We start from the raw sequence: 27,670 nt of genomic DNA, 5'->3' as shown, positions 1-27,670 counted from the left end.
CAACTCGAGCCAACTGATATACACGCCACCTACATACAATACAAACTGCATACATTCAAAACAGCAAATATTTGAATCTTCTCGATGTGAGGGCAATATAGAAACAGAAATTGCAAACCGTTAACGTAATGATATTAATCTTTAAGAGCAAAGATTAAAGAGCAACGTAATCCTTAAAGGAGAAAATCTCAGCTAAACAGAGCTTGCGCGACTATTCGCGCAACCTGTATGAGTGTCTCAAATTAAAACACAAAGACTGAACAGTGGTTTTAAAAGAGCTTTGAATTTTATACTATCCCCGATTTATATCACAGACGGCGGCACACTCCCAAATGGAGAAGTGAAACCACCGGATTTCCTCAATGAAGCGACCGGCACCTGCTGACAGCGCCGGTTCTCTCGCTCTATAGTGGAAGAAACCATCAAAAAATCAGCGAAAGTAACGGCGATGTCAGTTGATTGAGGGAGTCGGCAGTGCGGGAGCTGTTCTTTCAGCACCACAATCACTTCAATGCACACTACACACACACACACAGAAACTTTACCACCAATGTCCCTTTAACACAAAAACACTCTATGCCACAGCCAGTGGTGAAATAGTCACATTTAACCACTTCACGTACAGCCAAGCGAGGGGCTTTGGAAAGAGAAGTGAGTTTGAGAGAGCAGGAGAGCGGTATTGGCCTACTTACCATCTATCGCCATGATGTTCTGGTCTGGACTGAACCATGGCGCGCGCTTAAGACGGGGTGGGCTCGACCGCTCCAGTGCGCAGGGGGAGGAGAGGGGGACGCGCATCAGATGGTACATTCTGGAATGATAGAAAAGTATATGCTGGGTGCCTGCTGAGCCTCTTAGCGGGATCCTGATTAACTGTTTTCAAATAATAATGCTTAAGGGTGGGATGAATTATAAGATAGACGTCGAAAAGCAAAAATTATGTGTTATCCCGCAAATTAGCAAGCAAATTAAGTGAATGATCTCGATCAATCGAATTTGTATGTCAATGCACATCAGTGATTAGGTTACATAAATGAGTACATGGTGGAATATTATGCAAGGCACAGCTGGAGATTTATTTACAACATAAACCCTTGAAGCTAAGTTTGATATAGCTCAGTTTACAACATTTCTTTAAAATTCTGCGGGTAAATTAGAGGTTAGTTGGTTGGTTGAATTTATAGGAATAGCTCACCCAAAAATTAAAGTTTACTCACTCCTACCCATCCAAGATGTACAGTCAAAAGTTTTTAGGTTACATAAATGAGTACATGGTGGAATATTATGCAAGGCACAGCTGGAGATTTATTTACAACATAAACCCTTGAAGCTAAGTTTGATATAGCTCAGTTTACAACATTTCTTTAAAATTCTGCGGGTAAATTAGAGGTTAGTTGGTTGGTTGAATTTATAGGAATAGCTCACCCAAAAATTAAAGTTTACTCACTCCTACCCATCCAAGATGTACAGTCAAAAGTTTTTGAACAGTAAGATTTAATTTAATTTAAATTTTTTTTTTTAAAGAAGTCTCTTCTGCTCACCAAACCTGCATTTATTTATTCCAAAGTACAGCAAAACCTTTTTTAAAATATTAAAAAATATTTTTACGTTTTAAAAAAAGTTCTCTATTTGAATATATTTTAAAATGTTATTTATTCCTGTGATCAAAGCTAAATTTTCAGCATCATTACTCTAGTTTTCACTGTCACATGATCCTTTAGAAATAATTCTGAAATATGCTGATTTGCTGTTCAAGAAACATTTACTATTAGTTTTATTATTATGAACAATATTTAAAACAGCTGAGTATTTTTTTTTTTTTTTGATAAATAGAAAGATCCAAAGATCAGCATTTATCTGAAATAAAAAGCTTTTGTAACATTATACACTATACCATTCAAAAGCTTGGAGCGTATATACATGCTTTTACTTAGCAAGGATGCTTTAAATTGCTCAAAAAATTATGATAAAGAGATTTTTAATGTTACAAAAGATTTCTATTTTAGAAAAATGCTGTTCTACTGAAATTTCTAGTCATCAAATAAATCTGAAAAAAAAAAACCTTAAATTAATGATTTCTGAAGGATCATTTGACTACAGTAATGATGGTAAAAATTCAGCTTTGAAATCACAGGAATAAATAAATGTAGTCTTGCATGGTTAACAGAAGAGACTTCTTTTAAAAACATTAAAAATCTTACTGTTCACGAGTGTCCAAACAGCTGATAAAAAAAAATCACAATAATCCACAAGCAATTCACATGACTCCAGTCCATTAATTAATGTCTTGTTGAGCAAAAAACTGATGTAACAGCCATCATTATCCATTATTATAAAATCCATTAAGACATTTTTAACTTTAAACAATTGCTTCAAATTAAAATACTCTAATACTTCCTCCTCCAGTTCTTTTTTTTTTTTTATTATTATTATTATTTTTTTTTTGGTAAACTATACCTTCAAATTATAATGTTGTATAATTTTCACAGGCTATATCATAGCAGACAACATTCCACGAACAATTCAATAAATACATTGGGTATTTCCGGGTCATCATGACATTAAAAATTGGACAGACCAAAGACATGTTTTACAGCAAGTTAGTGCTACATTTGGAACTTGGTTTATTAAAGTGTACAGAAATTATAAAAAATATCATACGGACTATTAATGACATTATTAAATGACTCTCTAAAATACTTGATTCTGAATTAAAACTTATTTTTACTTATTCATTTGTTATTTTATTTGGTAAGCAGCCATGTATTAAGAGGGATAATGTAGTGTTATTCCATATTTTCTTACATTTTTAATAACCTGGTTAATTTTCGACAGGATATACTCTGATTGTAATGATGTTTTAGATCCTAAATTCCTACCAGCTCAGTTGGGCTTTTTAAAAAATTCATAGCTAACCAGCAGGCATCCTGCCTAATGACAGTGACCTTTAGAAAGCATCTGCATTCAAAAGCAATAAATATACAGCTTCTCACACCAACTAAACAGCTTTCATGTATGCAATTAAGATATTATCGAGCTCAGTACATATTTAGCTTTTTCTGTTTAATATGATTATAACCATGTTCAATTTTTGAGACAGTGTTCTACACTGATAACTGCATTATTTGTTGTAAACTGGGATCTCTCTGTCTTCACTTTTTACTCTGTTCTGAGAGAAGTGCTTGTGCATTTCCTGTCAACTGGGAAGTCATTAGATTTCTGTAAGTACCGGAAGCCATTCAAGAGCACTTACAGGAGAAACGTTGAAAGGGAGAGTGAGAGAAACACATTTGGGAAATCAGCTTTGTCAAAGGCAAAACACAGTGTGTCTGAAATATCTACAAGGACTTGACAGTATTGGCAACGTTATCATAATCCCATTCGGCTACCTTAAAAGTCGCCATGGTTACCTGCTGTTGCCATGCGCCCATTGTTCTGGTTAAAAACACAAGCACGTGCCATCATGCTAGAAATAACAGTCTCTCTCTCCATCTATTCTTTCATTTCCCACTCGCTTTTGTATCTGCTCAATGGACCCCCTCAGTCTTTTCTTTTCATTTTACATTCAATACCAGGCTAAAAATAGAAACAAAAACATTTTCAGTGTTAACCGGTGCCAGGGGCTGAGGTTTAATGATGTGCACAAGGTCATCTACTCCACTTCCCAAAGCCATAACATCACAGAAATGTCACTGACAATTAAGAGTGACTAAATAATTCTGAACCCTCTTTCTCTCTGGGTGTTAATTGAAATAATGGGTTTTGAATGCTCACATCTCTCTCCATTTATTCTCTATTTGATTGTTAATTGATAGAGCAAATGAGAGGACATGCTCCACCAGCTAACTGCAAAAAGGACAATGATCCAAAAAAAAAAAAAAAAAAAAAAAAATCAATGGAAACAAGCACTTCAGACTCTGTAACCTCTTGCCAGTATTTTAAGTATTTTAGAACAAATGCTCAAACACAGGAAAGAAAGAACATAACACATAATGTACGAACTCTAAAATGGATAGTTAAGTAAACAATAACTACAAAAGAATCTAAATTAGAATTTTCATCTGGCATCATATTCATTTCAGTTGCTATTTATATTCAAGTTATATTTTATAACATCTCTAGAATTCATACGTAGGTCCATCTGATGATAAAAAATAATTTATTATGTATGCATTTATTTGTATTAGTGCTGGCGTTCAAACAGTAAACCGTTTGAATAACGCACAAGGTGTGAATTTAAAAAAACAAAAAACAAAAACAAAAACAAAAAAACAGCATACCGGTACAAGCAACAATCAGAGCAGTCAGACCGAGATGGATTTGAAACAAATGTAGCTCGAAACGGATTTTGCAAAAATCGGATTTCATGTAGTTCGTTGCCATACCTAAATATGATCGGATTTCAATCAGATTTTCATAAAAAAAAACATTTTGGCTGACTGTCTGAACGAGGTTGTAGATAGCGTTGTGAATTAAGAGGGGATCCCTGTTAAATGCATACACGTCTCACTAATGGTTAGAGAACTTTAAGAACTATTAATAACACACAACTAATTCTTTAATTGGGTAAATAACCCACCTGTAAACAGCCGTTAACGTAAGCCAGAGACGCAGAGGACGAACGAAAAGAGGAGAAAATACTGTAGCAGGCAGAGCAAACTCACTTCACCATGCGTGAAATACTGAAAGAAAATTCTAAATACTGAATTGAGGGTTTATATGAATGTATCTCTGAGAGAAACTGACTGTCTTCAGAAGAGTTTATATGTTTTTTTCGTTCATCTTACCTCCGTATAATGCAAATTATTGTAGTATTTAAATCACAGCGATGCTTTGTTTACAACGAACGCTGTTTAGCTGATGTTCCATTAGTGCCACCTGCTGTCAGAGAGTGAATTTGCATTCTTTTTCAGCCCATTTGCGGTTTCAGTTTCGTGCAGTTGTTTTATGTATTATTATTTTCGCAAATCCAAGGTCACATTGAATTAATACAATCTAATTTACATCAAAAACTGCTCATGCTACATGTAAACTTGTTTGTATCGTTATTAAAATACAACAGTTCTCCAACAGTTGCATGCATTCTGATTCATATAAAGACACAGTCAGGGGAAAAAATAAACCTGTGATAAATCGTGAAATTGTCAGAATCTTAAGAAAAACGGTGATACAAATTTTCGGCAAACCTCCCAGCACTATATGCAAACACATTTTAGAAGGGCGAATTGAGCAATGTTTTATAGTCAGGCAGTATCTGTCCAAGGCTGGCTGGTTCAAATTAAACCAGGAGTGTAGGCTTAATCTAGAGGAGTTAATAAAGGTTTAAAAAATGGCTTTCTGAAACACAGATTAAATACAGATTACTAACACCTGGACCATGAAGTCTTGAACTAAAATAAACTAGATTAATTTAAAACCAACTGTGTTCGTCTGAATTAGCACAACAGAGGTTGCCTATTAAGCATGGAATGAACCAAGAAAGGCTTAAAATTGTATGGAACTGAGAAGCAAATCCAAGGAAAACAATAGCAGCAGAAAAAAAGCATGTTGAATAACACATCAGGTGTCGAATAAAAAAAAAAGAAATGCCTAAAAATCTCTTTGTGATGAACTCTTGCATAAATTCTTGAAATCAACAGCTGTTTTAGAGAAAGAGAGTGTGTCATGACCAGAATTAAATTGGAACCCTAAGTAAAAATGTGACCCTGGACCACACAGACATATCATTAGGGTAATTTTTAAGATTATAAATTAAGATTTATACATCTGAAAGCTGAATGAATAAATAAGCTTTCCATTGATGTATGGTTTGTTAGGATAGGACAACATTTGGCCAAGATACAAGGTCAGATATGATCAAAGAAGGTTGAGAAGTGTTTTATATGGTTTATCCAAAAAAAAAAAAAAAAAAAAAAAAATCTAACTTTTCAACAAAATCACAATGAAATCAATTTTCCCCTCTAATACACATTAACCACAATTATTTGTATTCCTAGAAATGATCTCCGAAGATCTATAATCCCATTCATATTTACATTTTTTAGCACACGAGTGTGACTACGAACATGAAAATTATCCAGCCATGACTTCCTGTTTCACAGAAATATAAATGAGGGAACACAAAGGCCAAATTTCTTTTATCATCCATCCATCCATCCAAAAAAAGGAGCTAAAGCGTTGAACATTTTCATTTCCAACATTAGGAAAGTATTTAGGGAGTTCCAGTCAACAGAAAATGTTATAAATCTGCCTAGTATATTGTCTGTCTATAAGATAGTGTTAGGGGCCAAAAACTCTCCAAGGTGCACAGCTGAATAATTGCAGAAAATAGTTAAGTCTTGGGGTCAGAAAGCCTTGGGCCATGGTTGGATCTTCCAACAGAACAATGATCCAAAAAGACCATCAAAATTAACACAAAAACAGGTCACTGAGTACAAAACGAAGGCAGATTTATTTTTATTTTCTTTGTTCATATCTACCAAGGAAACACAATGTTAATCTGAAGTTAAACCTGCATCCTGGTAGGTTTAATTTAAGCCTCAATTTAGCCGTGTAAAAGCTTTAGTCTTCCTCTACGAAACCAGCCTATAAAATTCTGGACAAGACTAAATCTAAGACTATTTAAAACCATTACAGAGAAAGCATTTCTGTTAATCTGCTTTAAAGTACAATTTTAGTCTGTGACTAGGCTTAATCTCTGTCCGGGAAACCGCCCCTTAAATAGAAACTTCTTTGTGCATCAAGGAAATGCCAAGCTGTGTGCAGATAACCATCAGTCTATTTCAGTAAGAAACTAGCATTTGAGTTGCAGTCTGTGAGAGAGGTTATCTGACTGGGGAGGTTTGGATGTCTGGGCAGAATTTTCTCTATCAATAATTGACCTCCTCTTCCTCCCTTGCCATCTCTTTAGGTTTGTTTTGTGTGCGGTTATTTTTGGATTCGGAATTGAGAGCCTCTTCCAAACGGTTGTGCTCATCAGTCTCATCTGTGTTGTCATAGAAACACTCAGACATCCATTAACCCTTTCAGTTTCAGGAAGAGATGAAGAGGAAGATTGATCTTTCCTCAGACAAATCAATACAACTCTTTGGTCTTCTCTTTTAGAGAGATGAGGAGAAGCATCTTGTCTTAAAATAAACTTGCACACATTCACAAGCTTCTATGTACGTTTTGAGTGTACAAAAAAATCTGGTCTTTGCTTTTTTTGGGCTCAGAACCCGCTTGTAAACAGAGAAGGGATGTCTGTTTTTGTCTGTGAGACGAGCTGCTCGTGTTCTTCTGGGAAAACGATAACCTATCAGAAGACAGAACTGTCAGTTTCTCCCCAGCCAGACGGCTTCACTTTGGAGGGCTTTCTAACAGAGAAAACCTTAAGTGACTATCAATTTATCCAGAGCTGTAAACACCACCTGGTCTTACATGCCAAATCATCAAAACAGCTAGACATTACTTGTGCTGATTAGCTCAGTTAGAACTTTCTGTTACCTGCTAATTACACAAAATCAGCAAACCACAATTATCATATATTCAGACCAAAATGATTTTAGACAACAATTCCATAAACAAGAAGTCAATATTGAGCAACTTATATTTTAGACACCACCAATTACTTGTCTATTCTGGCACCAAAGAAAATACGGATAGTTCACTCAAAATTAAAATTCTGTCATTTATTACTCATCCTCATGCTGCTTCAAACCTTTAGGACCTTCATAAACCTTTAACCTTTAAAAATTAAAATTTGCTGACTCTAAACTTTAGAACAGTAGTGTATATTGTTAGAAAACCTTTCTATTTTAAATAAACGCTGTTCTTTTTAACCTTTTATTAATCAAAGAATCCTGAAAAGAAATAAGAGAGGTTCCAAAAAATATTAAGCTGCACAACTGATTTCAACATTGATAATAAATCAGCATATTAGAATGATTTCTAAAGGATCAAGTGACACTGTAGACTAGAGTAATTATGCTGAAAATTTAGCATTGTATCACAGGAATAAATTATATTTTAAAATATATTCACAAAAAAACTGTTAAATTGTTAAAAATTTGAAAAACTGTTAAAAATTTTAAATTGAAATTATATTTCACAATATACTTTTTTTTTTTGTATTTTTGATCAAATAAATGCAGCCATGATGAGCATAAGAAACGTCTTTAAAAACCATTAAAAATCGTACTGATCCCAAACTTTTGAGCGGCAGTGTATATGGAAATATGTAAAAAAATAGTATGTAAATATATTTATACTTTAATCTATAATTTATATTATACATAAATATAAATATTTAGTACTGTCCAATGCTTAATCGCGATTAATCGCATCCAAAAAAAAAAAAAGTTTTTTGTTTACATAATATATGTGCGTGTACTGTGTATATTTATTATGTATATAAATACACACACAATATATATATATATATTGAAAATATTTACATTTATTTCCATGTATATATTTACATTCATATAATTTTTATTATATATAAATATTTTTAATAGGCCTATATAAACAACATATTTTTCTAAAATATTTTCATGCATATGTGTGTATATGTGAGCCCTTACTTAAACCCAATTGAGCATCTCTGGAGAGACCTAAAAATGGCTGTCCGCCAACATTTACCATCCAACCTGACAAAACTGGAGAGGATCTGCAAGGAGGAATGGCAGAGGATCCCCAAATCCAGGTGTGAAAAACTTGTTGCATCTTTCCCAAAAAGACTCATGGCTGTATTAGATCAAAAGGGTGCTTCTACTAAATACTAACCAAAGGGTCTGAATACTTAGGACCATGTGATATTTCAGTTTTTCTTTTTTAATAAATCTGCAAAAGTGTCAACAATTCTGTGTTTTTCTGTCAATATGGGGTGCTGTGTGTACTTTAATGAGGAAAAAAAAAATGAACTTACATGATTTCAGCAAATGGCTGCAATATAACAAAGAGTGAAACATTTAAGGGGGTCTGAATACTTTCCGTACCCACTGTATAGTGCCGAAGTGCTACGGGGGTCCCGAGTTCGAATCCCTGCTTAAGAATCATATCCAGTTCTTTCCCACTCATTCTCTCCCGCTTCGCTTCCTGTCTACTCTCCACCATCCTATCATGATAAAGGCAAAAAAACTAAAAATTAATCTTTACAAAAAAATCTGATGTTGCATTGTTATATTAGTGTTCTTCAATGTGGCCATTGAGAACTGTTGTATAATGCAGAATGATTAAAGGCCCCAGTCCAAGTGCAGGTGAAAAGAAAAGGTGCTACCTGCTACCACCTGATGGGCAGAGCTCCAAACACAGTTCAGAGCTCTCACTCTCTCCCAACACACACACACACACACACACACGCACACGCACACACGCACACACAGACAGGAGTCATGATGTGAGCACGGAGGGGTTTCCAAGGCAACAGACTACCCACACTCCAATAAACACATGAGAGGCTGGACACAGGAGAAAGAGCGATGGAGTGTTTTACACAAATGGAGAACAGACGTGTGCGTAATTGAGAGAAAGGTCACCTTCACTGGTCAGGTCTGTCTGTTTTCACAGGTCATCTATTCCTTCCCACACAAACAAGCCTAATTGAAATTACAGATGCAAAATATTCAGTTAACAGATTAAAAATGTGACTAAAACTCCACCATGACTAGAGAAAAAAAACATTGTGATTACTTAGAGAACTCATGTGGTAAATGATTTAAATTTTAAAAGCACAATCATGCTTAAGCAAGCCTATAATCTCCGAAGTACAGAAAAAAATGAGGCTCAGATGCAAAGGTAGGCACGTGTACACGTCACACTTACACTTTTGCAGCAATACACTGCCTCGGCTAAAGCACTAAAAACACCAGCTCTACCGTTTAATATTTCATAACATGCTGCTCAATGAAACAGCTGCACATAGTGCTTCCTCACATCCCTCCAACAATACATATGAGAGTTTTAGATACAGTTTCTCAGTTTTGCAGCTCTGACATGATACAGATGATACTAATATGCAAGCTCAGCAAAAACTGTTTTACGGCATCACTGTGTGACAGTTCAAAGGTCAGCAGATGAATCCCAACAGAGTTTTATAGATGATTCAAAAAGCAGCACAGCAGGATTGTGTGTTCGGGGAAAAAAAACGGGAGGAGATTTGTTGGATAGATCAATGGTTTTGTTTGATGCTGGCCTTAACCAAACAACTCACACACTCATTTCTTTCATTATTTATGACATGTGAGTGTATATACGCGTGCCAGCCACAGAGAGACAGAGTGCATATCTGTAAAAGAGAGAGTGCATGTGTGTGTGAAACAGCTGCTCCATTTTCCAACTGACAAAGAAACCAAGCTAAAAAAAAACGAGTGCATCTGATCATGGAGAAGTTAGAGAGACAATGTGACTTTAAAACTAAATTGTCAAACATTCCACTTCATACAGAACTGTCACATTGGGAGGTAATTAGATGAATCACAGTCGTTTCCAGCATGATCATTAGAGGTGAACTCTTGTTCATGTCATTTAACAACCCACAATAAAATGCAGTGGTTATGAAATTGCTAAATCAGATTTGTCTAATTTGCACAACACTTTCAAAATAACTGCAACTCTCTGTTACTACACTGCTTGTGTTTATTGCACTAATTTTCACAATAACCATTTTTTTCTGCTGACCAGTAGTTCAGATTTTTATTTTAGTGGCCCCACAACTACAATAAACAGAATTTGTTCTCGTAATTAACAACTTAGCACTAGCATTCAAAAATGTGGGGTCAAAACGAGCACTGGTTTGATCAAGAATACACTGTTATGAAATATTACTACAATTTAAAACAATTAGTAGCTAGTAGCAGTAACTTACTGTTTCCAAACATTTGCTCAGATTTTATTAAACATTTTTCTTCAAAGTTTTAATGTAACTCCACAACAGCTATAAATAAAAAAAAATGCTACTGCATAGCATTTGAAAACGTATTAAATTATTTATACTTAATTTATTGGCAACATATCCATCAACACTGTTTCTGTTTGGGGGGGTGATATTTTTGTTATTTACCTGTTCTACTTTAAAATGGAGATTAAACTGGAGATAATTTAGCATTAACTGTAAAGCTGATTTGATCTTAAGATCTCCTGAAGAGGGCATGTCTATGGAAGCCCATTTCCGCCTCTTATTAAAAAAAAAGGTAATTCTGAGAACATACTCTTTTTTTCCCCTCAAAATTTGACCTTTTGTAAAGTCAGAATTGCAAAAAAAAAAAAAAAAAAAAAAATAGAATTATACAAACTCACAGTTGTGAGAAAAATTGTGAATTGCTATTGACTTGTAATTGACTTTATTTCTCATAATTGTGAGTTTGTCACGCAATTCTGAGAAAAGAAGTCAGAATTTTGACCATCTCTCGTAATTCTGACTTTAAAACTCACAATTGTAAGTTTATATCATGCAATTCTGAGAAAAAAGTCAGAATTGACTATCTCTCGCAATTCTGACTTTATAACTCTTAATTGTAAGTTCATATCATGCAATTCTGAGAAAAAAAAAAGTCAGAATTGACTCTCACAATTCTGACTTTATAACTCACAATTGTGAGTTTGTCATGCAACTCTGAGAAAAAAAGTCAGAATTGTGACTCTCTCTCGTAATTCTGACTTTATAACTCACAATTGTGAGTTTGTCATGCAACTCTGAGAAAAAAAGTCAGAATTGTGACTCTCTCTTGTAATTCTGACTTTATAACTCACAATTGTGAGTTTATATCACGCAATTGAGAAAAAAGTCAGAATTTTGACTATATCTCGCAATTCTGACTTTATAACTAACAACTGTAAGTTCATATCATGCAATTCTGAGAAAAAAAGTCACAATTGTGACTCTCTCACAATTCTGACGTTATAACTCAAAATTGTGAGTTTGTCAGGTAATTCTGAGAAAAAAAAAAGTTAGAATGGTGACTCTCTCTCGCAATTCTGACTTTAAAATTCACAATTATTAGTTTGTCACGCAACTCTGAGAAAAAAGTCAGAATTGTGACCATCTCTCGTAATTCTGACATTATAACCCACAATTATGATTTTGTCACGTAATTTTGAGAAAAAAAGTCAGAATGGTGACCATCTCTTGCAATTCTGACTTTATAACTCACAATGAGTTTATACAGTATCACAATTCTAAGAAAAAAGTCCAAATTGTGAGTTTACATATAGCAATTCTGACTTTACAGCAATTGCCAGTATATATCTCACAATTCTGAGAATCTGATTCTTCAGATTGTGAGTTTGTATCACGCAATTTTGAGAAAAAAAAAGTGTGAGATAAAAAAAAGCTGCAATAACATTTAAAAAAAAAAAAAAAATCAGTGGAGGAAACAAGCTTCCATACATATCAGCAATAAACTAAAAGTTTAGTTTTGCAATGCTTTTCTGACAAGGTGACTCTTCAACTAGACAGAATTTCTCATCTTTATGTCCTGTAAACGTTCTGAAAGTAATTTTTAAAAAAAAACACTGAAGGCAAATGGTTGTGACTATAGTGACATAACTTTATATTAAAAAAAAGAACAAAAAGACATGAGAACAACATGAGTACATTTAGTCAAATGACTGAATCTTAATTGAAGGGAATCATCTTTCTATTCATTTTCACAAACACAGATTACTTTCTTTGTCTGAGAGGATGAAAATGTCACATTCAATAACACCGTACCCCTTCATGTGTTCTTCTCCTCTCCTGTGATGAAAAGGTGCACTGTTTTTTTGGACTGCAGCATCTGAGCGGTGCGGTCGGCCCCGGTGATGGCAGCCAGACGGTGCATGTCATATTTGGTGTACAGGGCTGTGCAGGTGAAGCTGACAGAACCACCACCCTCTCTGACACCTGCCTGAAGCATATTACACACTTCACTGTAGAAGTGAGGGTACGTGGGCAACCCATAGAAGATCAGGTTATGGATCCCCTTGATAGTGTATCTAAGAGAAAAGAGAATGATTAACATGTAAAAATTTAAGCTTACAATAAACTGAGAAAAATTGTAACAATATAAACAGTGTTGATATATCATAGTATTTGATAAGCTTTTGAAAAGAAGTTTCTTCTGCTCACCAAAGCTGAACTTATTTGTTCAAAAATATAGTAAAAACAGACATTTTCAAATAATATTACAATTTAAAATATCAGTTTTATTATTTAATAATATGTATTAATATTATTCCTGTAATGGCAGAGCTGTTTTTTAGCAGCCATTACTTTTGTCTTCAGTGTCACATCATGATCCTTCAATTTTTTTTTGCAACATTATAAATGTCTTTACTTTTTAATGTATCCTCGCTGAACAAAATATTTGAGATATATCCGAACCCAAACTTTTGAACTGTAGCGTATATAAAATATATAAATGATAATACATTTACAAAACACACACCTCTTGTAGAAGTGGAATCTCTCAGAGAAGAGCATGAATTGTTTTTCTCCTTTCTGGAAGTAATGTCGTGCTCGAGACACCTCTGATGTCTGTGAGTACTCGCTGATACTAGCGAAACTGAGGTCTTCCTTCTTCATGTAGTTCCGCAGACGAACAAAATCAAAATACGATGGCACATAGATGAAAGTATGGGACATGACTGAGTCTCTGTACTGGGGCAGGATCCTATCCACAAAGTACTGGAACCTAAAGGATAATGTGGTTTAAATATTTGCAAATAATTATTAAACATTATAGGTTGACCCACTGCTGTCATCTGAATATAATTCACATTTTGTAAATGCAGCAGTCAGTTTGCAAACAATGGCACCTTATGCATAATTGCTTGTGCACTTTCCAATATGAGTTTCAGCAAAATAACAGTCTGAAAGGCATCATTTCCTTAAATGTTTTCATAGCTCTAACAATATTTTCTCTCAGACAGACCCTGTGCAGACTGAACGCTGCTGCCCTCTAGTGTTGAGAATAAAAAAACAGCAGGCATCTGTTACCTGGCATCCTGGTCCATGAAGCTGTCAGAGTGAAACATCTGGAATACATGTGGCAGCTGCACAAGTACCTGACAGATTGAGCCCACCTTTGGAACAGTTTTACTGCACACCTGAGAACAAAAAGAAGAGTTTGAATACTCAAACTACCTTCAAAATTTGTGTTATGTTGTAATTAGTTTTTTAAAAAATTAAAAGTGACCTTTTATTTTTGTTGAAAAACTAATACATTTTTTAGGATTGTGTGATTAATAGGAAGTTAAAAAAAACATTTATTTAACATTTTATTTTAAATAAACATTTCTGGTTAACATTATAACAGTATTTGCTGTCACTATTGATCAACTTAAAGGATTACTTCATTTCCAGAATAAAGATTTCCTGATAATTTACTCACCCCTGTCATCCAAGATGTTCAAGTCTTTCTTTAATTTTTTTTCTCCATTTATTGGATTTCAATGGTGCTCAACTGACTAAAGGTTAAAAATGCAGTTTCAGTGCAGCTTTAAAGTGCTCTACACAACCCCAGCTGAGAAATAAGGGTCTTATCTAGCGAAACGATCGGTTATTTTCTAAAAAACGTTTTACAATTTATATACTTTTTTTAAACCTCTGTCAAAGTTCCCACTCTAAGCCAAATATCAAATTCCCTGACTTTTCCCTGACTTTCACTGACTAAAAAGCTGAATTTCAATGACCTATAATGAACAGATCCATCCATTTGCAAGCTTTAATTTACTTGTTCACATGCATTTTAGTACAAAACACACATACACACTATATATATATATATATATATATATATTTTTTTTTTTTTTTTTTGCTTTTACACATTAAATGTACTTTAATATTTTTCTGTACTATTTCTGCAGAAATTAATTTATAGTTTTTACACTTTCAGGGGTTAAATGCTCTGAAGGATTTTCTGTTTGCCATCAAGTTCATCATTCAGTCTTTTGATTTCTTCATATTTAGTTTGTGTTTTTTGTTGTCTACTTTTAACACCCAGTCTTTGAAGTACTAATTATGTAGCCAAAGCTCTTTAAAAAATTATAATTTTTTCCTTAGTTAACAGGTACAGCCTGGTGACTGCATATGACTTAAGTGATTGCCAGTTGACAAGCAGGAATGTAATAAAATGGAGAAGAAAAATAGCCTAACCATAACATTAGGCAAAAGGCATGAACTAACAGGATAAAAAAAATACGGTATAGAAAAATTTTATTTTGATAAATGAAAACTAAAATTTAAAGCAAACAAAAATCCCTGATAATTCCTGACTTGGACAAAACATGTTATAAAATTTCCTGACTTTCAATGTCTAGAATAGACCTTTTAAAATTCCATGATATTTTAGAAATTCCATGACCCGTGGAAACCCTACTCTGTGCACTCTGGTTCAAAGTTAGGGTATGTTGAAAACTTCCCATCTCATTTTCTCCTCCAACTTCAAAATCGCCCTACATCGCTGCAGAAGTCCCGACCTAGTGTTTATTCTTTACAAAAAAAGGTAAAAAGCAATGTATTTTGAAGTTGGAGGAGAAAATGGATGGGAGATGGGAGTTTTCGACATACCCTAACAGTCTTGAATTGGAGCGCAGAGTATAAATGCGCATTGCAGAGCTAGACAAGCCGAGCATTTGTCTTTGAAGCTGCACTGAAACTGCATTTTTAACCTTCAATCTGTTGAGCACCATTAAAGTCCACTATTTGGAGAAAAATCCTGTTATGTTTTCCTCATAAAAACTAATTTGTTTGCTACTGAAGAAACAAAGACGTGAATATCTTGGATGACATGGGGGTGCGTAAATTATCAGTAAATTTTTATTCTCGAAGGGCACTAATGCTTTAATGTATTCTTGCTTTAATGCATTCTTGCTGTCCCAAAACTTTTGAATACTAGTGTAAATATGTTTAGCTAAACATATTGTGAATAGGTATATATTGTTAATATGATTATTTAAACATAATATTGCAGAAGTGCAAAGATGACCATAAAACACTTCAATAAAACCAAAGCCAATCAGATTAGCTCCCCAAAATACAAATTCTTCATGAATCGTGCTATTCTCAGGGTGTTTAGTTGTGTACCTGGCCCCTGTAGTTGTGGCAGTATTTGGTAAGGATGTTGGTGATCTGAGGATCTTGTATGGCACTGAACACCAGTGTCTGTCTGTAATTCGCTGCCCAGTTGTTCAGATTCCACATGCGCACACGAGAGAAATTAACCCCGTGAGAGTTCAGCGGCTGCATATTCATATGCTTCAACACATGCTGCAACACAAACAAAGGAAAACTTCCATTTATACATATTACAGACCAAAAAAAGCCAAAATGTGCACTGCCTTTCAAATGTTTGGGATCAGTAAAATGTTTTTAAAACGTTTCTTATGCTTATCAAGGCTGCCTTTATTTTATCAAAAATACAGGGGAAAAAAAGTATATTATCAAATATTATAACGATGTAAAATAATATTTTTCTACTTTAATATACATTAAAACATAATTTATTCCCGTGACCTTTAGAAATCATTCTAACATGCCGATTTATTGTCAGTGCTAAAAACATTTTTTTTAAACCTGTGATACATTCTTTTCAGGATTTTTGATTTTTTTTTTTTTTCCCCATAGAAATCTTTTCTAACAATATGCAAATCAATACACACACACATATATCTTTTTTTGAAAGAATAAAGCATGGATGCGTTGAAGTGATAGCAAAGACTTATATTGTTATAAGTTTTATATTTTAAATGAATGCGGTTCTTTTAAATGTTTTATTCATCAAAGAATCCTGAAAAAACTATCACAGGTTCCGAAAAAACTTTGGCAGCACAACTGTTGCCAGTACAGATAATTCTAATAATAAATCAGCATATTAAAAATAATTTCAGAAGGATCGTGGAGTAATGGCTGATGAAATTTTAGCTTTGCATCACAGGAATAAATTATATTTTGAAGTATATTAAAACAGAAAAAAATATTTTAGATTGTATACAGAATACAGAAAATTTTAGATTTTCTGTAATTTTGATCAAACAAATGCAGCCTTAATGAGCATAAAAGACTTTAAAAAACTTCACAAGTCTTACTGATCCCAAACTTTTGAACAGCAGTGTATCTATTTTAATTTATTACACAGAGAACACAATTATCAAATCACTGTGCTATTAATGTAAAATCAGAAATTGAAATGGAAACTAAAGCGTTCTAAAAGAACCTCTGGACAGCTTAAACCCACCAGCAAGTGTTCCCAGTTCTGCATGAGGAGCACATCCGCCTGATCCACAATCAGAAGTTCGATGGAAGACAGGAAGTCAAAGTCTCTTATTTTCTCACCGTCAGTACCCAGAATTGTGCGCAGACCCAGTGGAGACGCAATGATGATGTCAGAAGAGTAGAACGGAGAATAGAGACGCATACTGCGTTTCATGATAGACAAACCTACCCAGAGAGAGATAGAGAAAACAGAAATAAGGAACAACAAAAGGTCAAAGGTGTAAAATTAAACAGGTGAAACTGAGGTATCAAGCAAAATGTTTCATTTCTCTGCCACTGGGAGAATCAAAAAGGGCCTGAAACCATCCATTATCATTGTCTTACTGAACTTTAACCCAATATACTGAGACAGCTTTAAGTAGTTGAACATTCAAACATTAACATCACATATAGTTTAAGAAAAAAAACTTTATCGTACCTATCCTGAAATGGTCATCTATATTTCCAGAAAAGACAGCAAGGTAATCGTCAGGTCTGTGCAGGTTGGGTGGAAGTTCACCTGACTCCTCTCCAAACTGTTCCTTAAACTTCTTCTTGTTACTGACGTCCATCTTCTTTTCTTTGGGCTCTAAAAGTGTTATGAAGGTCTGGACCACTCGCAGCGCTGCATCTCTGAACGGCACCAGAATCAAAACCTAAAAGAGTGAGTTAATTATGAGAATGTGGTTGGCTAATTTAAAGCACTTTTATTCATGTTGTAATCAAGTTACATGCAAATCAAAACATGCTAATTACATTTGAAATGACTTTATAACATATATTACTAACCAATGCAGTATTAAAAATCAATAAACAACACTACTGCAGTGGTACCTTTGGTCTAGTAATGCCCTGGTCCCGAAACTCCTCATGCACATCTTTAGTTTCCTTCAACTTTGCATTATTTCTAAGCACACGAGTGTTAGCCTTTAACACATGGTTTAGCACATGAAGACAGTACGCACTGCGCACTTCCTTGGCCTCCTTCAAGGGGGAGCTGTTTGCAAAATGCAAATCTCTGTAAGTACCTGCAAAAACAAAACATGGGAGATGAGGATAATAGAAAAAAAATGTCATAGCGAAGTATAATGTTAAAAATGAGGATGTCTGGTGTTAAAAGATATTTTTTGTTGACATACCCATGAGGCCAAGCAATTCCTTCTGCAAATCCGTGATATCTGTTACAGCGCCTCCTTTAGGCGCAAAGGACTGGTTCAACAAGCGCCAATTTGCCTCCAGGGTTTTGTGAATGGTTGGAAGAGGGGCGGAAGAGGGCTGCCCCAAGGCTGGGAAACGTTCCAGTGGACATGTGCACTGCAGAGTGCCCAGCTTTGGCCACTGATGGGTAAGGAAGAAATGTAAAATTTCACACCTTTCTGTGGTCAGTAAGATTTTTTTAAAAAAGACTTTCATTTAGAAAAAGGATGCAGTAAAAAATGCATAATGCAGGGTTCGCACAGATACTCCAAAATAAAATTCCAGGACTTAAGGAATTTTCAAGCACTACTTTTTTGATTTTCAAGAACTTCAGTCAGCGATCTCACTTATGGTTTGATGTTATCTACTGTTTTACAGTCCAAAGTTGATTCAAATGATTCGCGATCCACGCTCCTAGCTTCCGATATAAAGCAAAAAAAATTTGCAAACCTGCTCCAAAGTTCTGATCTAAATCAAATTATTTGTGATCTGCGCCCCTAGGTTCTGATCTAAAGGAAAAGATTTGTGAACCCACTCTGAAATTCAGATCTAAATCAAATGATTTGCGATCTACGCTCCAAAGTCCCAATCTGAATAATGAGTCGCAAACCATCATTTCAGATCAGGATTCAAAGCGTGGATTGAGAATCATTTAATTCGTGGAATGATTCAAGAACCTGCTTTGAAGTTCAGATCTATATTGAATGATTTGCGATATGTGACTGATTTAAATCAACTGATTCACAATATGCAAAGTTACGATCCAAGTCAAATGATTTGCAAAACCTGCTACAAAGTTTTTGAATAATGATTCGCAAACCAACATTTCAGATCAGGCCTCGGAGCGTGGGTCGCGAATTATTTAATTCACGTCCTTCAAAGTCCTGATCTGAATAATGATACGCAAATCATAATTTCAGATCAGGACTCGGAGCATGGATTGCGAATCATATAATTCAAGGAATGATTCAAGAACCCACTCTGAAGTAAATCAAATGATTTGTTATACACGCTCCGAAGTCACCATCTGAATCAAATGATTCGCGATACATGAAGTTCCGATCTGAATTGAGTGATTCAGACTTGAGGTTTCGATTTAAACCAATTTATATGCAATATGCAACGTTCTGGTCTAAGTCAAATGATTTGCGAACCCGCTCCGAAGCATACATTCAGATGGCACGGCATTTAAAATACAGAGCTGTAGATCACTGAAAAGCTACGCAATATTGCGTTCATAATCGAATGCGATTCATCCGCGATTATGAACGTGATTTTGCGTAGCTTGTCAGTGATCTACGGCTCTGTATTTTAAATGCCGCAACATCTGAAGGCACGTGATAGAGATTTACTACTAATCACAGAACCGACTTTACTGATGAGATTATCGTGCAGATTATTTGGTTCATCTGTTCCTCTTTTTGCTTCTTCAGCCATGTTTACACGACACTCTCAGTACTAGTTTACCTCAATACTTTAATGACATTAACTGAAATTATTTTTTTTTAATTGCGTGACAAGATGTGTGCTTATTAAAAAAAATTAAACGCTTACTTGATAGATACTGTTTTTCAATAATTCAAGCACTTTTCAAATACCTCTTCAGAAATATTGCTATTTTCAAAGGTTTTCCAGGCATTTCCTGAAGTCAAATTCAAGTACTTCAAGCTCTTTAAGCACCCTGTAAGAACCCCGATAACGTTACAAAAGATCTATTAATCAAAGAACCCTTAAAAAGAATGTTTCACGGTTCAACAAAAAAATATTAAGCAGTACAACTGTTTTTAACATTGTTAATAATAGTAAAGAAATGTTTCTTGAGCACCAAATCAGCATTTTATAGTAAGTTAAAGCAAGTTAATTAAATAACATAAAAAGGTTATTTTAAATAATACACATATTTCACAATATTACTGTTTTTACTTCTCACAAAAAAACATTAAAATATCCTACAAATTACATACCTTAACCTGAGTCTTGATCTTTGATTTTTGCGAGATTTGTCCCACTTCCTCTTCACTAAGTTCAATCTCCTGGTGCTTCACAAACATGTCTACAACAGCCAGAGAGTCAGAAAGGCATTTGTACACTGTAGTTGGGCCTAGGCTTTCAATTTGCTTCTTAAAAGAAATCAAACTTGTCAGGCTTGAGTACTACACTAAAAGAATTAGCTCACTTCCAGAATAAAAATTCCCTGGTAATTTTGCTCCCCCCATGGCATCCAAGATGTTCATGTCTTTCGTTCTTCAGCTGAAAGGAAATTCAGGTTTTAGAGGAAAACATTCCAGGATTTTTCACCATATAGTGGACTTCAATGGTTCAGTGGGTTGAAGGTCCAAATTTCAGTTTTCAAAGGGCTCTACATGATCCCAGCTGAGGAATAAGAGTGTTTTTTATCGTAACAATCTGTAATTTTCTAGAAAATCTTAAAAAATTAAAAAAAATATATATATACTTTTATATACACAAAAGCTTGTCTTGGTCTAGCTCTGCGATGCACATGTGCATCTTCACATATAACCATGTTGGAAAAGTCACAAAGTTCCATCTCATTATCTCAACTTCAAAAAACGTCCGAAATCATTGTTTTACCTATTTTTTGTAAAGGGTGTTTTACTTTCTTTGCATGTTCGCTTTGTTAACACTGGGTCGGTACCTTCACCTATGTCACGCATGCGTGATTACGTAATGCGTGAGGTCGAGCTAGTGCAAGATGAGCATTTGTGGTTAAAAAGTAAATAAATCAATGACTGATCACTTCGCTACATAAGACCCTTATTCCTCGGCTGGGATCATATAGAGCCCTTAAATTCTTTTCGACTGAAGAAAGACATGAACATCTTGGATGACGTGGGAGTGAGTCAATTAACATTTTTATTCTGGATGTGAACTACTTCTTTGAGAGTCTGCAAAACAACGAAGTGCAAGAAGCAAGCATAAATCATTTCAGGTCAGAATTCAAAGAGTCTGACTGCTGAATCATGAATGTCTAACCTTCCTCCTCCTCCTCTCCCTTGTTCTCCTCTCCTTCCGCAGGCAGGTTGGTCTCCAGACAGAATGCAGCTTTATTCTTCTTATCTGTAAACTCTCCCTCTATCTCTCCCTCTTCATTCTCTTCTATATTTCCATTTGTCTTTCCAGGGTGTTTTTTATTTTGTGCGTCACCAGGTGTTTTGCCCTTCTCTTCTTCTAATTCTTCCTTGGCAACATCACCTTCTTCTTCTTCCTCCTCCTCCTCTTCTTCTTCACCTTCTCCTACTTGAGAAAAAAAACTAATTAGAGTCCAGCACCACAACTGATACTGAAAATGGAAAGTATGAGACAGTAAAAGAGCTTACCTTCAACTTCCTCTCCATCATCACTTTCTTCATCTTCACTATTGTCATCAGCACCTTGGATCATGGTGGACAGCAGTTTCTGATAAGCAGACTGCTGCTCTTCTTCACTGTCTTCCTCACTGTCAGGTTCAGGGCGCTGCGGAATGTCAGGCTGTTCAGGAGCAGAAAAACTTTTAATTTGATGGCTTTAAACAAAACACGAAGAACAAAACCTCTACCTGAGAATTAAATCTATCCAAACACACTTTTTTCACCCTGCTAGTCCTATATGTAATATTAATAGTGTTGTAACGTTACATGCATTAAATGCTTCTCACTCCCTTGGTATATTGACTGGAACCAGAAGGAGGTTGTTGGACCCACAGGATCAATTCCTCTAAAACAGTCTGTAATGACTTACCAAGCGCAAAACTTGAATCTTCTCCGGTCTATCAGCAACACTAAAAGAAAACCAAGAGTGTTAGTACTTGCTACTTCCGATTGTTTGCTAACTTATCCTTTCTGTGTTTTAAAAGAACACATCGCTATACTTACTTGTCGTGAAAAGGGTGCTGTTCTCCAAATTCTTTTAGATGCTTTATCTGTTTCTTAGTTAAACTGACAATTTCTTGATTTCCTCGCTTTCTTTTGCCCATGTTTCTATTCTACACGTGTGTAACTCGCGTATGTGTTTTCTTCACGGATAGTTAGAGTCCAGTCACACTCTAGCGCCACCTGTGGGTTTGGAGTAACGGTAGTAGCGCTACAAAGAATAGGGCCACAGATTGCTCCAGATATTTAGTTGGGGAAAAAAATAATCCGAAATGAAAATAAACATTTTGATAAAGGGTTTTGTCATTTCTAAAGCATAACTGCTTCCACAAGCACAGATCTAATTATTGAACACATAGGAATAATATGAGAAGCACTCAGTGGGCCTGATTTGATGATGTTTTAGCAGCTGTCAAAGCAAAAGAATCATGTCATTGGTTTATCTTCCACCTCATTTTGCGATTTTCTCACTGTTACGTTAGTAGATGTTCTGCCACAATATGATTAGTGCCTTTAAAATGCTCTATCATTCCCTTATGAGTCAAAGAATCAGACTTTTCCTCCGGCTGTGCGTCACACAGCTTTAACTAATTACAAACACTGCAGGCGTGGAGGAATGGATCTCGCCATCCGTTCAGGTGCAGCAGACGTATCGGGTGTTCATCAGAATCAGGGCAGAACTGATGTTTGATGTGCGTTAACTCGACTGCAGCCGAAAATATCTTGGCCGGAGCATGTGTAAGAATGTATGTAATTGATTTGATCATTGAAAATTGTTCCATAGCATTCAATGAAAACAGATGTGTGGATACCAAATACGGAGACATTTTTTAAAAGTTATTTATATATTTATTTATTTAATTCTCCCTGAGAGACCCTTCTCCTCCCCCCCAGCCTCTGAGAACATGTGGTCTGTGATTATAAAGCATATTCCCCGCTGGTGATTAGGGTGCCTATGAATAACAGCAGGGCTGGAGGCCAGTGAAAACAAGGGGAGTGAAACAAATGAACCACACACATCTCGGCTCAGGGGTGAGTCATAAACACACCAAAGGTTAGAAAAACACGGTTGGGTGCCAGCGTGAAGGCGAGGTGAGCGTCCGTGAACACCACCGAAAAACGCCATCTCAAAGAGACGAAGCAGAGCTCAGATAGTGCAGGGCGAAGGTCTCATGCCCACTTCTTGTGATAACACTTTGTGTGTGTGGCTGTGTGCAACGGAGGCAAATTCATTAACTTGACAGGACTGATGTAAATGTTCCTTTAAATGTATTTCATAATGTGATTCATGTTGAACAGTGGTTTGCTTTTGCAAAAGTTGAATCTCTGTTTTCAATCTCTATGATTTCTCAAAAATTCTTGACTGTTTATATAAATCATCTGGTTGCAGCAGTTAAAGTCATGATGAAAGTAGCACTAGCAACAGATCTTTTCTTCTGTGTTGTGATGTATTTATGAGTGCTAATGAATTATCAGAAAGAAAAAAATGTAAGATGGGTTCTAGGTATGATTTGTTGATTGGATTTGGAGACATTGGCAGTGCACTCAAAAATGGAAGCAAATGAGTGCAAACGTGAAGGGTCAGTTTAACCTGAAAGGTCCAGTTATGGCTTTTTAAATAAACATTAGAAGATCAAAACACTTTACAAAATCAAACATGAATTTGCTAACATTAAAGGTTCACCCAGAAGTGAAAATTCTGTCATTAATTACTCACCCTCATGTTGTTCCAAATTCGTAAGACCTTTGTTCATCTTTGGAACACAAATTATGATATTTTTGTTGAAATAGAGCTTTCTGACCCTCCATAGACAGCAAGGGTCCTTCCACGTTCAAGGCCCAGAAAGATACCAAAAACAAAAAAAATAGTCATTAGTGCTTCAAACGTAATTTTATGATGCTCCGATAATTTTTTTCTTTATTCAACAACTCTTCTCTTCTGCATCAGTCTAGCACCATTTTGGAGAGCATCACATCTCATGTGTGCACTTTCCTCTAAATGTAAACAAAACACGGCACACAAAGAAAGAACACGCCTATGTTGTGATACTCTCCAAAATGGCACTAGGCTGATGCAGAGGAGAAGAATTATTTAAAAATAATAAAAAATTTTTTTTTTTTTTTTTTGCGCACAAAACATATTCTCATTCTTTCATAAAATTATGATTGAACCACTGATGTCACATGGACTATTTAAAAAATGTCCTTACTACCTTTCTGGGCCTTGAACGTGGTAATTTGCTGTCTATGGAGGGTCAGAAAGCTTAATTCGTGTTCCGAAGGTGAACGAATTCGGAACAACATGAGGGTGATTACAGTTTGAGTAAATAGAACAGAATTTTAATTTTTGGATTGTCATTTTTATTCCTTTAAGAAAAGTTCCTTTCCAAGACACTAGAGGGCATTGCTTCTTAATGTCAATCTATTGATTTATTTAATAAAACCTCATGCAGGCAAGTGCTTTGGTGGTGAGATTGGAAAATAAAACAGCATTAATTTTCATTAGAGGTGCAAAAGTAGTGTTCAGATTATTCTCTGCCTGCTGCAAAACTGGCATCAAACGAATTGCATAATTATCGGAACATTCTTACATTACAGTAATTACACATATCAGTTGCACTTGCTTGCCCAAATTGCATTTAATTGAGCAAATATTTATCCAATTTCCAACTCAATGGAATGGCTTCATTTTTTAAACAGAAAATCTTTATTCTGTTCGGTAAAGGATCCAACACGCTCAAATGCTGTTGTTGATCATTTGTGTTGACCTGTTGCAGCTGGTTTGCATGTGTTGGAGTCTGATTCCTCTTGAAGTGTTTTCCAGCTTGTTAAAGAAATGAGAGACAAAACTACAGCACTCTGAAAGAAAAATGCAGACGTTTACGGGGCTCTTGTTAAATTACCCACATCAAAATGAAACAGCCTTTCGCCAATAATTGGCAGCAGAGTTAGTTTTACAGAAACACTCAGCCCGGGGCAGATAGCGGCTTATGTGTTAGCATGGGGGCTGATAGTGGGCTAAAGATGGAAGAAAGCGCAATACATGTGATATGGGGTAGAATGGGGCTGGACAGCAGCAAACGGGTGATGTAGACGGTAACGTAATCAAAGGGTGATAAATAAAATCTTCAAGTGTTGTTGTTGGACGTTTGCGATTGTGAAGTCAGTGGGCTGACATGAGTTGAAGAAAGTCACATTGAGACTGTGTCTACATGTCTGGCAGAGTGAGATCTCACACCTGGGGTTTCAGTAAACAGTGACCTGACTGAATCCCTGAACTCTGGGTTAGGGCTAACGCTAGTGCAGCTTAAGCAAGAAAACATTTCTAGAGAGAAAGTGTGTGTGTATATAGTTACACTCTAAAATATGCTGGGTGAAATAATATTATGAACAAACCAGAGATTGGATTGGTTTGACCCACTACTTTGAACTACCCTATTTTAATTGCTTATTAATGTTACATGTTAAAATTAAATGTTAACCTTTTGATTATTGCTGATGCCTCTAGTAATTATGTATCAGATTTTTAATTCACAAACTATTTTGGGTTCATATTAAACAAGCCACATGTCACCCTTTGTTAGAATAGGACAATATTTGGCCGAGATACAACTATTTGAAAATCTGGAATCTGAGGGTGGAAAAGAAATCAAAATACTGAGAAAATTGCCTTTAAAGTTGTCTAAATGAAGTTCTAGAAATGCATACAGTATTACTAATCAAAAATCAAGTTTTGATATATTTACGGTAGAAAATATACAAAATATCTTAATAGATCATGATCTTTACTTAATGTCCTAATGATTTTTGGCATAAAAGAAAAATCTATCATTTTGACCCATACAATGAATTTTTGGCTATTGCTACAAATATACACATGCTACTTAAAACTGGTTTTGTGGTCCAGGGTCACATATAGTAATTTTTAAACAATACTTGAATTATATAAAAATACCCAGAACAACCCAACTGCTGGGTTTGTTCATATTTCACCCAGCGGTGTATAGTTTCTGGACAAAACGGTCACCAAAAATAAGCAAAATATTCAAACTTCTTAAGAATTAGAGTTAGTCTAAAGTAATTAACTTACATTATTTCATATAGATTTACAAAATGTGTGAATATGCATATTTAAAAACTAAATATTTTTTTAAACTAAATGTGATCAAATTATGAAAATGAGCAAACTATTAAACAATAGAAGTCTTTTGTATGTCCCTGTTTAGATAGCTGAGTAAATGTGTGTGTGTTTAATTAAATATATCACCTGGTAGTATTTGTTTAGATAGTCTGCTAACCACAGATGGAATGTAATCTGTCTAAATGAGTGAAGGTTCACACTTATTACCCACGGCAACCCGGAACATTCCAAAGCCGCCGATGACAACTTTACGATTAGGACTAATTCACTCCTTTGTGTCTGCATGTGTTGCGGCTTTTATACAAATGTGCTGAGACTTTACACCGAATGGATCTCAAGGGCAAGCTTGTACCACGGACTGTCCTCAGAGATCTAAAGACATTATTCTGAGTAAATGTTCTGTAGACTGTCTCTGGAGTCCACTAGTTCTCATTAAAATATAGACTTTTGCAGGCATTTACAGAGTCACTGAGAATTACAACAGTGTCAGTTTGTTGTCTGAAGGAAATCTCATAAAGTGCAAGCATTATGAACATAAACAAGTATCACCTGCCAATATACAAGGATCTTTTGTGTAATGTTTTTCATTTGAATAGTGCCAAATGTTGCAATAACGAACAGACACCTGAATGACAGCAAATGCCAACGGGATGGCAGAAAAAAAGAAAAGAAAAAAAATGCAATTTACCTGTAGAGGCGTGCCTGACTGTCAGCAAATATGCACACACAGCACACACACGTTGTTCGTTGATGAAAAGGGTATTGTCTGGGTTCTGAAAGACAGTGTTGTCTAATGATTTGTGTTTCCTTGACTCTGTGGAATGAGGTTTGTAGCTTCCTGATACACCCCATCTCATTACACTCTTCCTCCTTAATCTTCCATCTAAATGCACCTGTTCAAGACAAGTAGAGACGAATGTTGTGGGGAAAGAGTACTACTAAAGAAATTGAGAAACAAATTCAACTTTTAAAAGGTTTTTTGAAGAGTTTTTTTTTTTTTTTAACTCTAAACTCTAAAGTAGTGGCTCTTAACTATGGGTCCGGGGCCCTTTAAGGGGCTTTTGCAAACTTTCAAGGGGGACTCAAGATTTCATTAGAACTATTTGAGTTACTTACTCTAATGTTTTAAAATTGTTGTGTACACAGAAAAAAAACATTGGGTTATTTGTTTAACCCAATAGATGGGTTGCACATATTGGGTCACTATGTTGGGTTATTTTTTAAACATCGTTGGGTTATTTTTAATAATAA

At 35.3% G+C, this 27,670-nt stretch overlaps 1 protein-coding gene across 2 annotated transcripts; it reads right to left on the bottom strand.

Annotated features, from left to right (window-relative positions):
* Positions 1–12,503: 12,503 nt before the first annotated feature.
* On the bottom strand, positions 12,504–22,421 carry utp25 (UTP25 small subunit processor component). 2 transcript variants are annotated; one of them, XM_073834962.1, is made up of 13 exons: positions 22,282–22,421; positions 22,148–22,187; positions 21,748–21,898; positions 21,404–21,667; positions 20,374–20,462; positions 18,352–18,550; positions 18,047–18,240; positions 17,652–17,868; positions 17,196–17,398; positions 16,046–16,228; positions 13,958–14,067; positions 13,407–13,652; positions 12,504–12,954 (listed from the first exon to the last, which is right to left on the bottom strand). In XM_073834962.1, the coding sequence occupies exons 1-13, from the start codon at positions 22,380–22,382 to the stop codon at positions 12,696–12,698; spliced, it is 2,256 nt and encodes a 751-aa protein (XP_073691063.1). In that variant the 5' UTR covers positions 22,383–22,421; the 3' UTR covers positions 12,504–12,695. The 2 variants fall into 2 exon arrangements, with proteins under 2 accessions (XP_073691063.1, XP_073691064.1); XM_073834963.1 differs by having other exon boundaries at positions 21,404–21,664.
* Positions 22,422–27,670: the final 5,249 nt, after the last annotated feature.

The sequence above is a fragment of the Garra rufa genome, chromosome 2, assembly GCF_049309525.1.
Source record: "Garra rufa chromosome 2, GarRuf1.0, whole genome shotgun sequence".
In the NCBI taxonomy this organism is placed as follows: domain Eukaryota; kingdom Metazoa; phylum Chordata; class Actinopteri; order Cypriniformes; family Cyprinidae; genus Garra; species Garra rufa.
Note: the sequence above shows the minus strand (reverse complement) of the source record. Positions and strands in the feature narration are given on the sequence as shown.

Coding starts and splice junctions, on each gene's coding strand:
- utp25 (XM_073834962.1), bottom strand. CDS start 22,382: ATGGGCAAAAGAAAGCGAGGAAATCAAGAAATTGTCAGTTTAACTAAG. Junction 21,899..22,147: donor AGATTCAAGTTTTGCGCTTG/GTAAGTCATTAC, acceptor GCTCCTGAACAG/CCTGACATTCCGCAGCGCCC. Junction 20,463..21,403: donor GGGAGAGGAGGAGGAGGAAG/GTTAGACATTCA, acceptor TGGCTGTTGTAG/ACATGTTTGTGAAGCACCAG.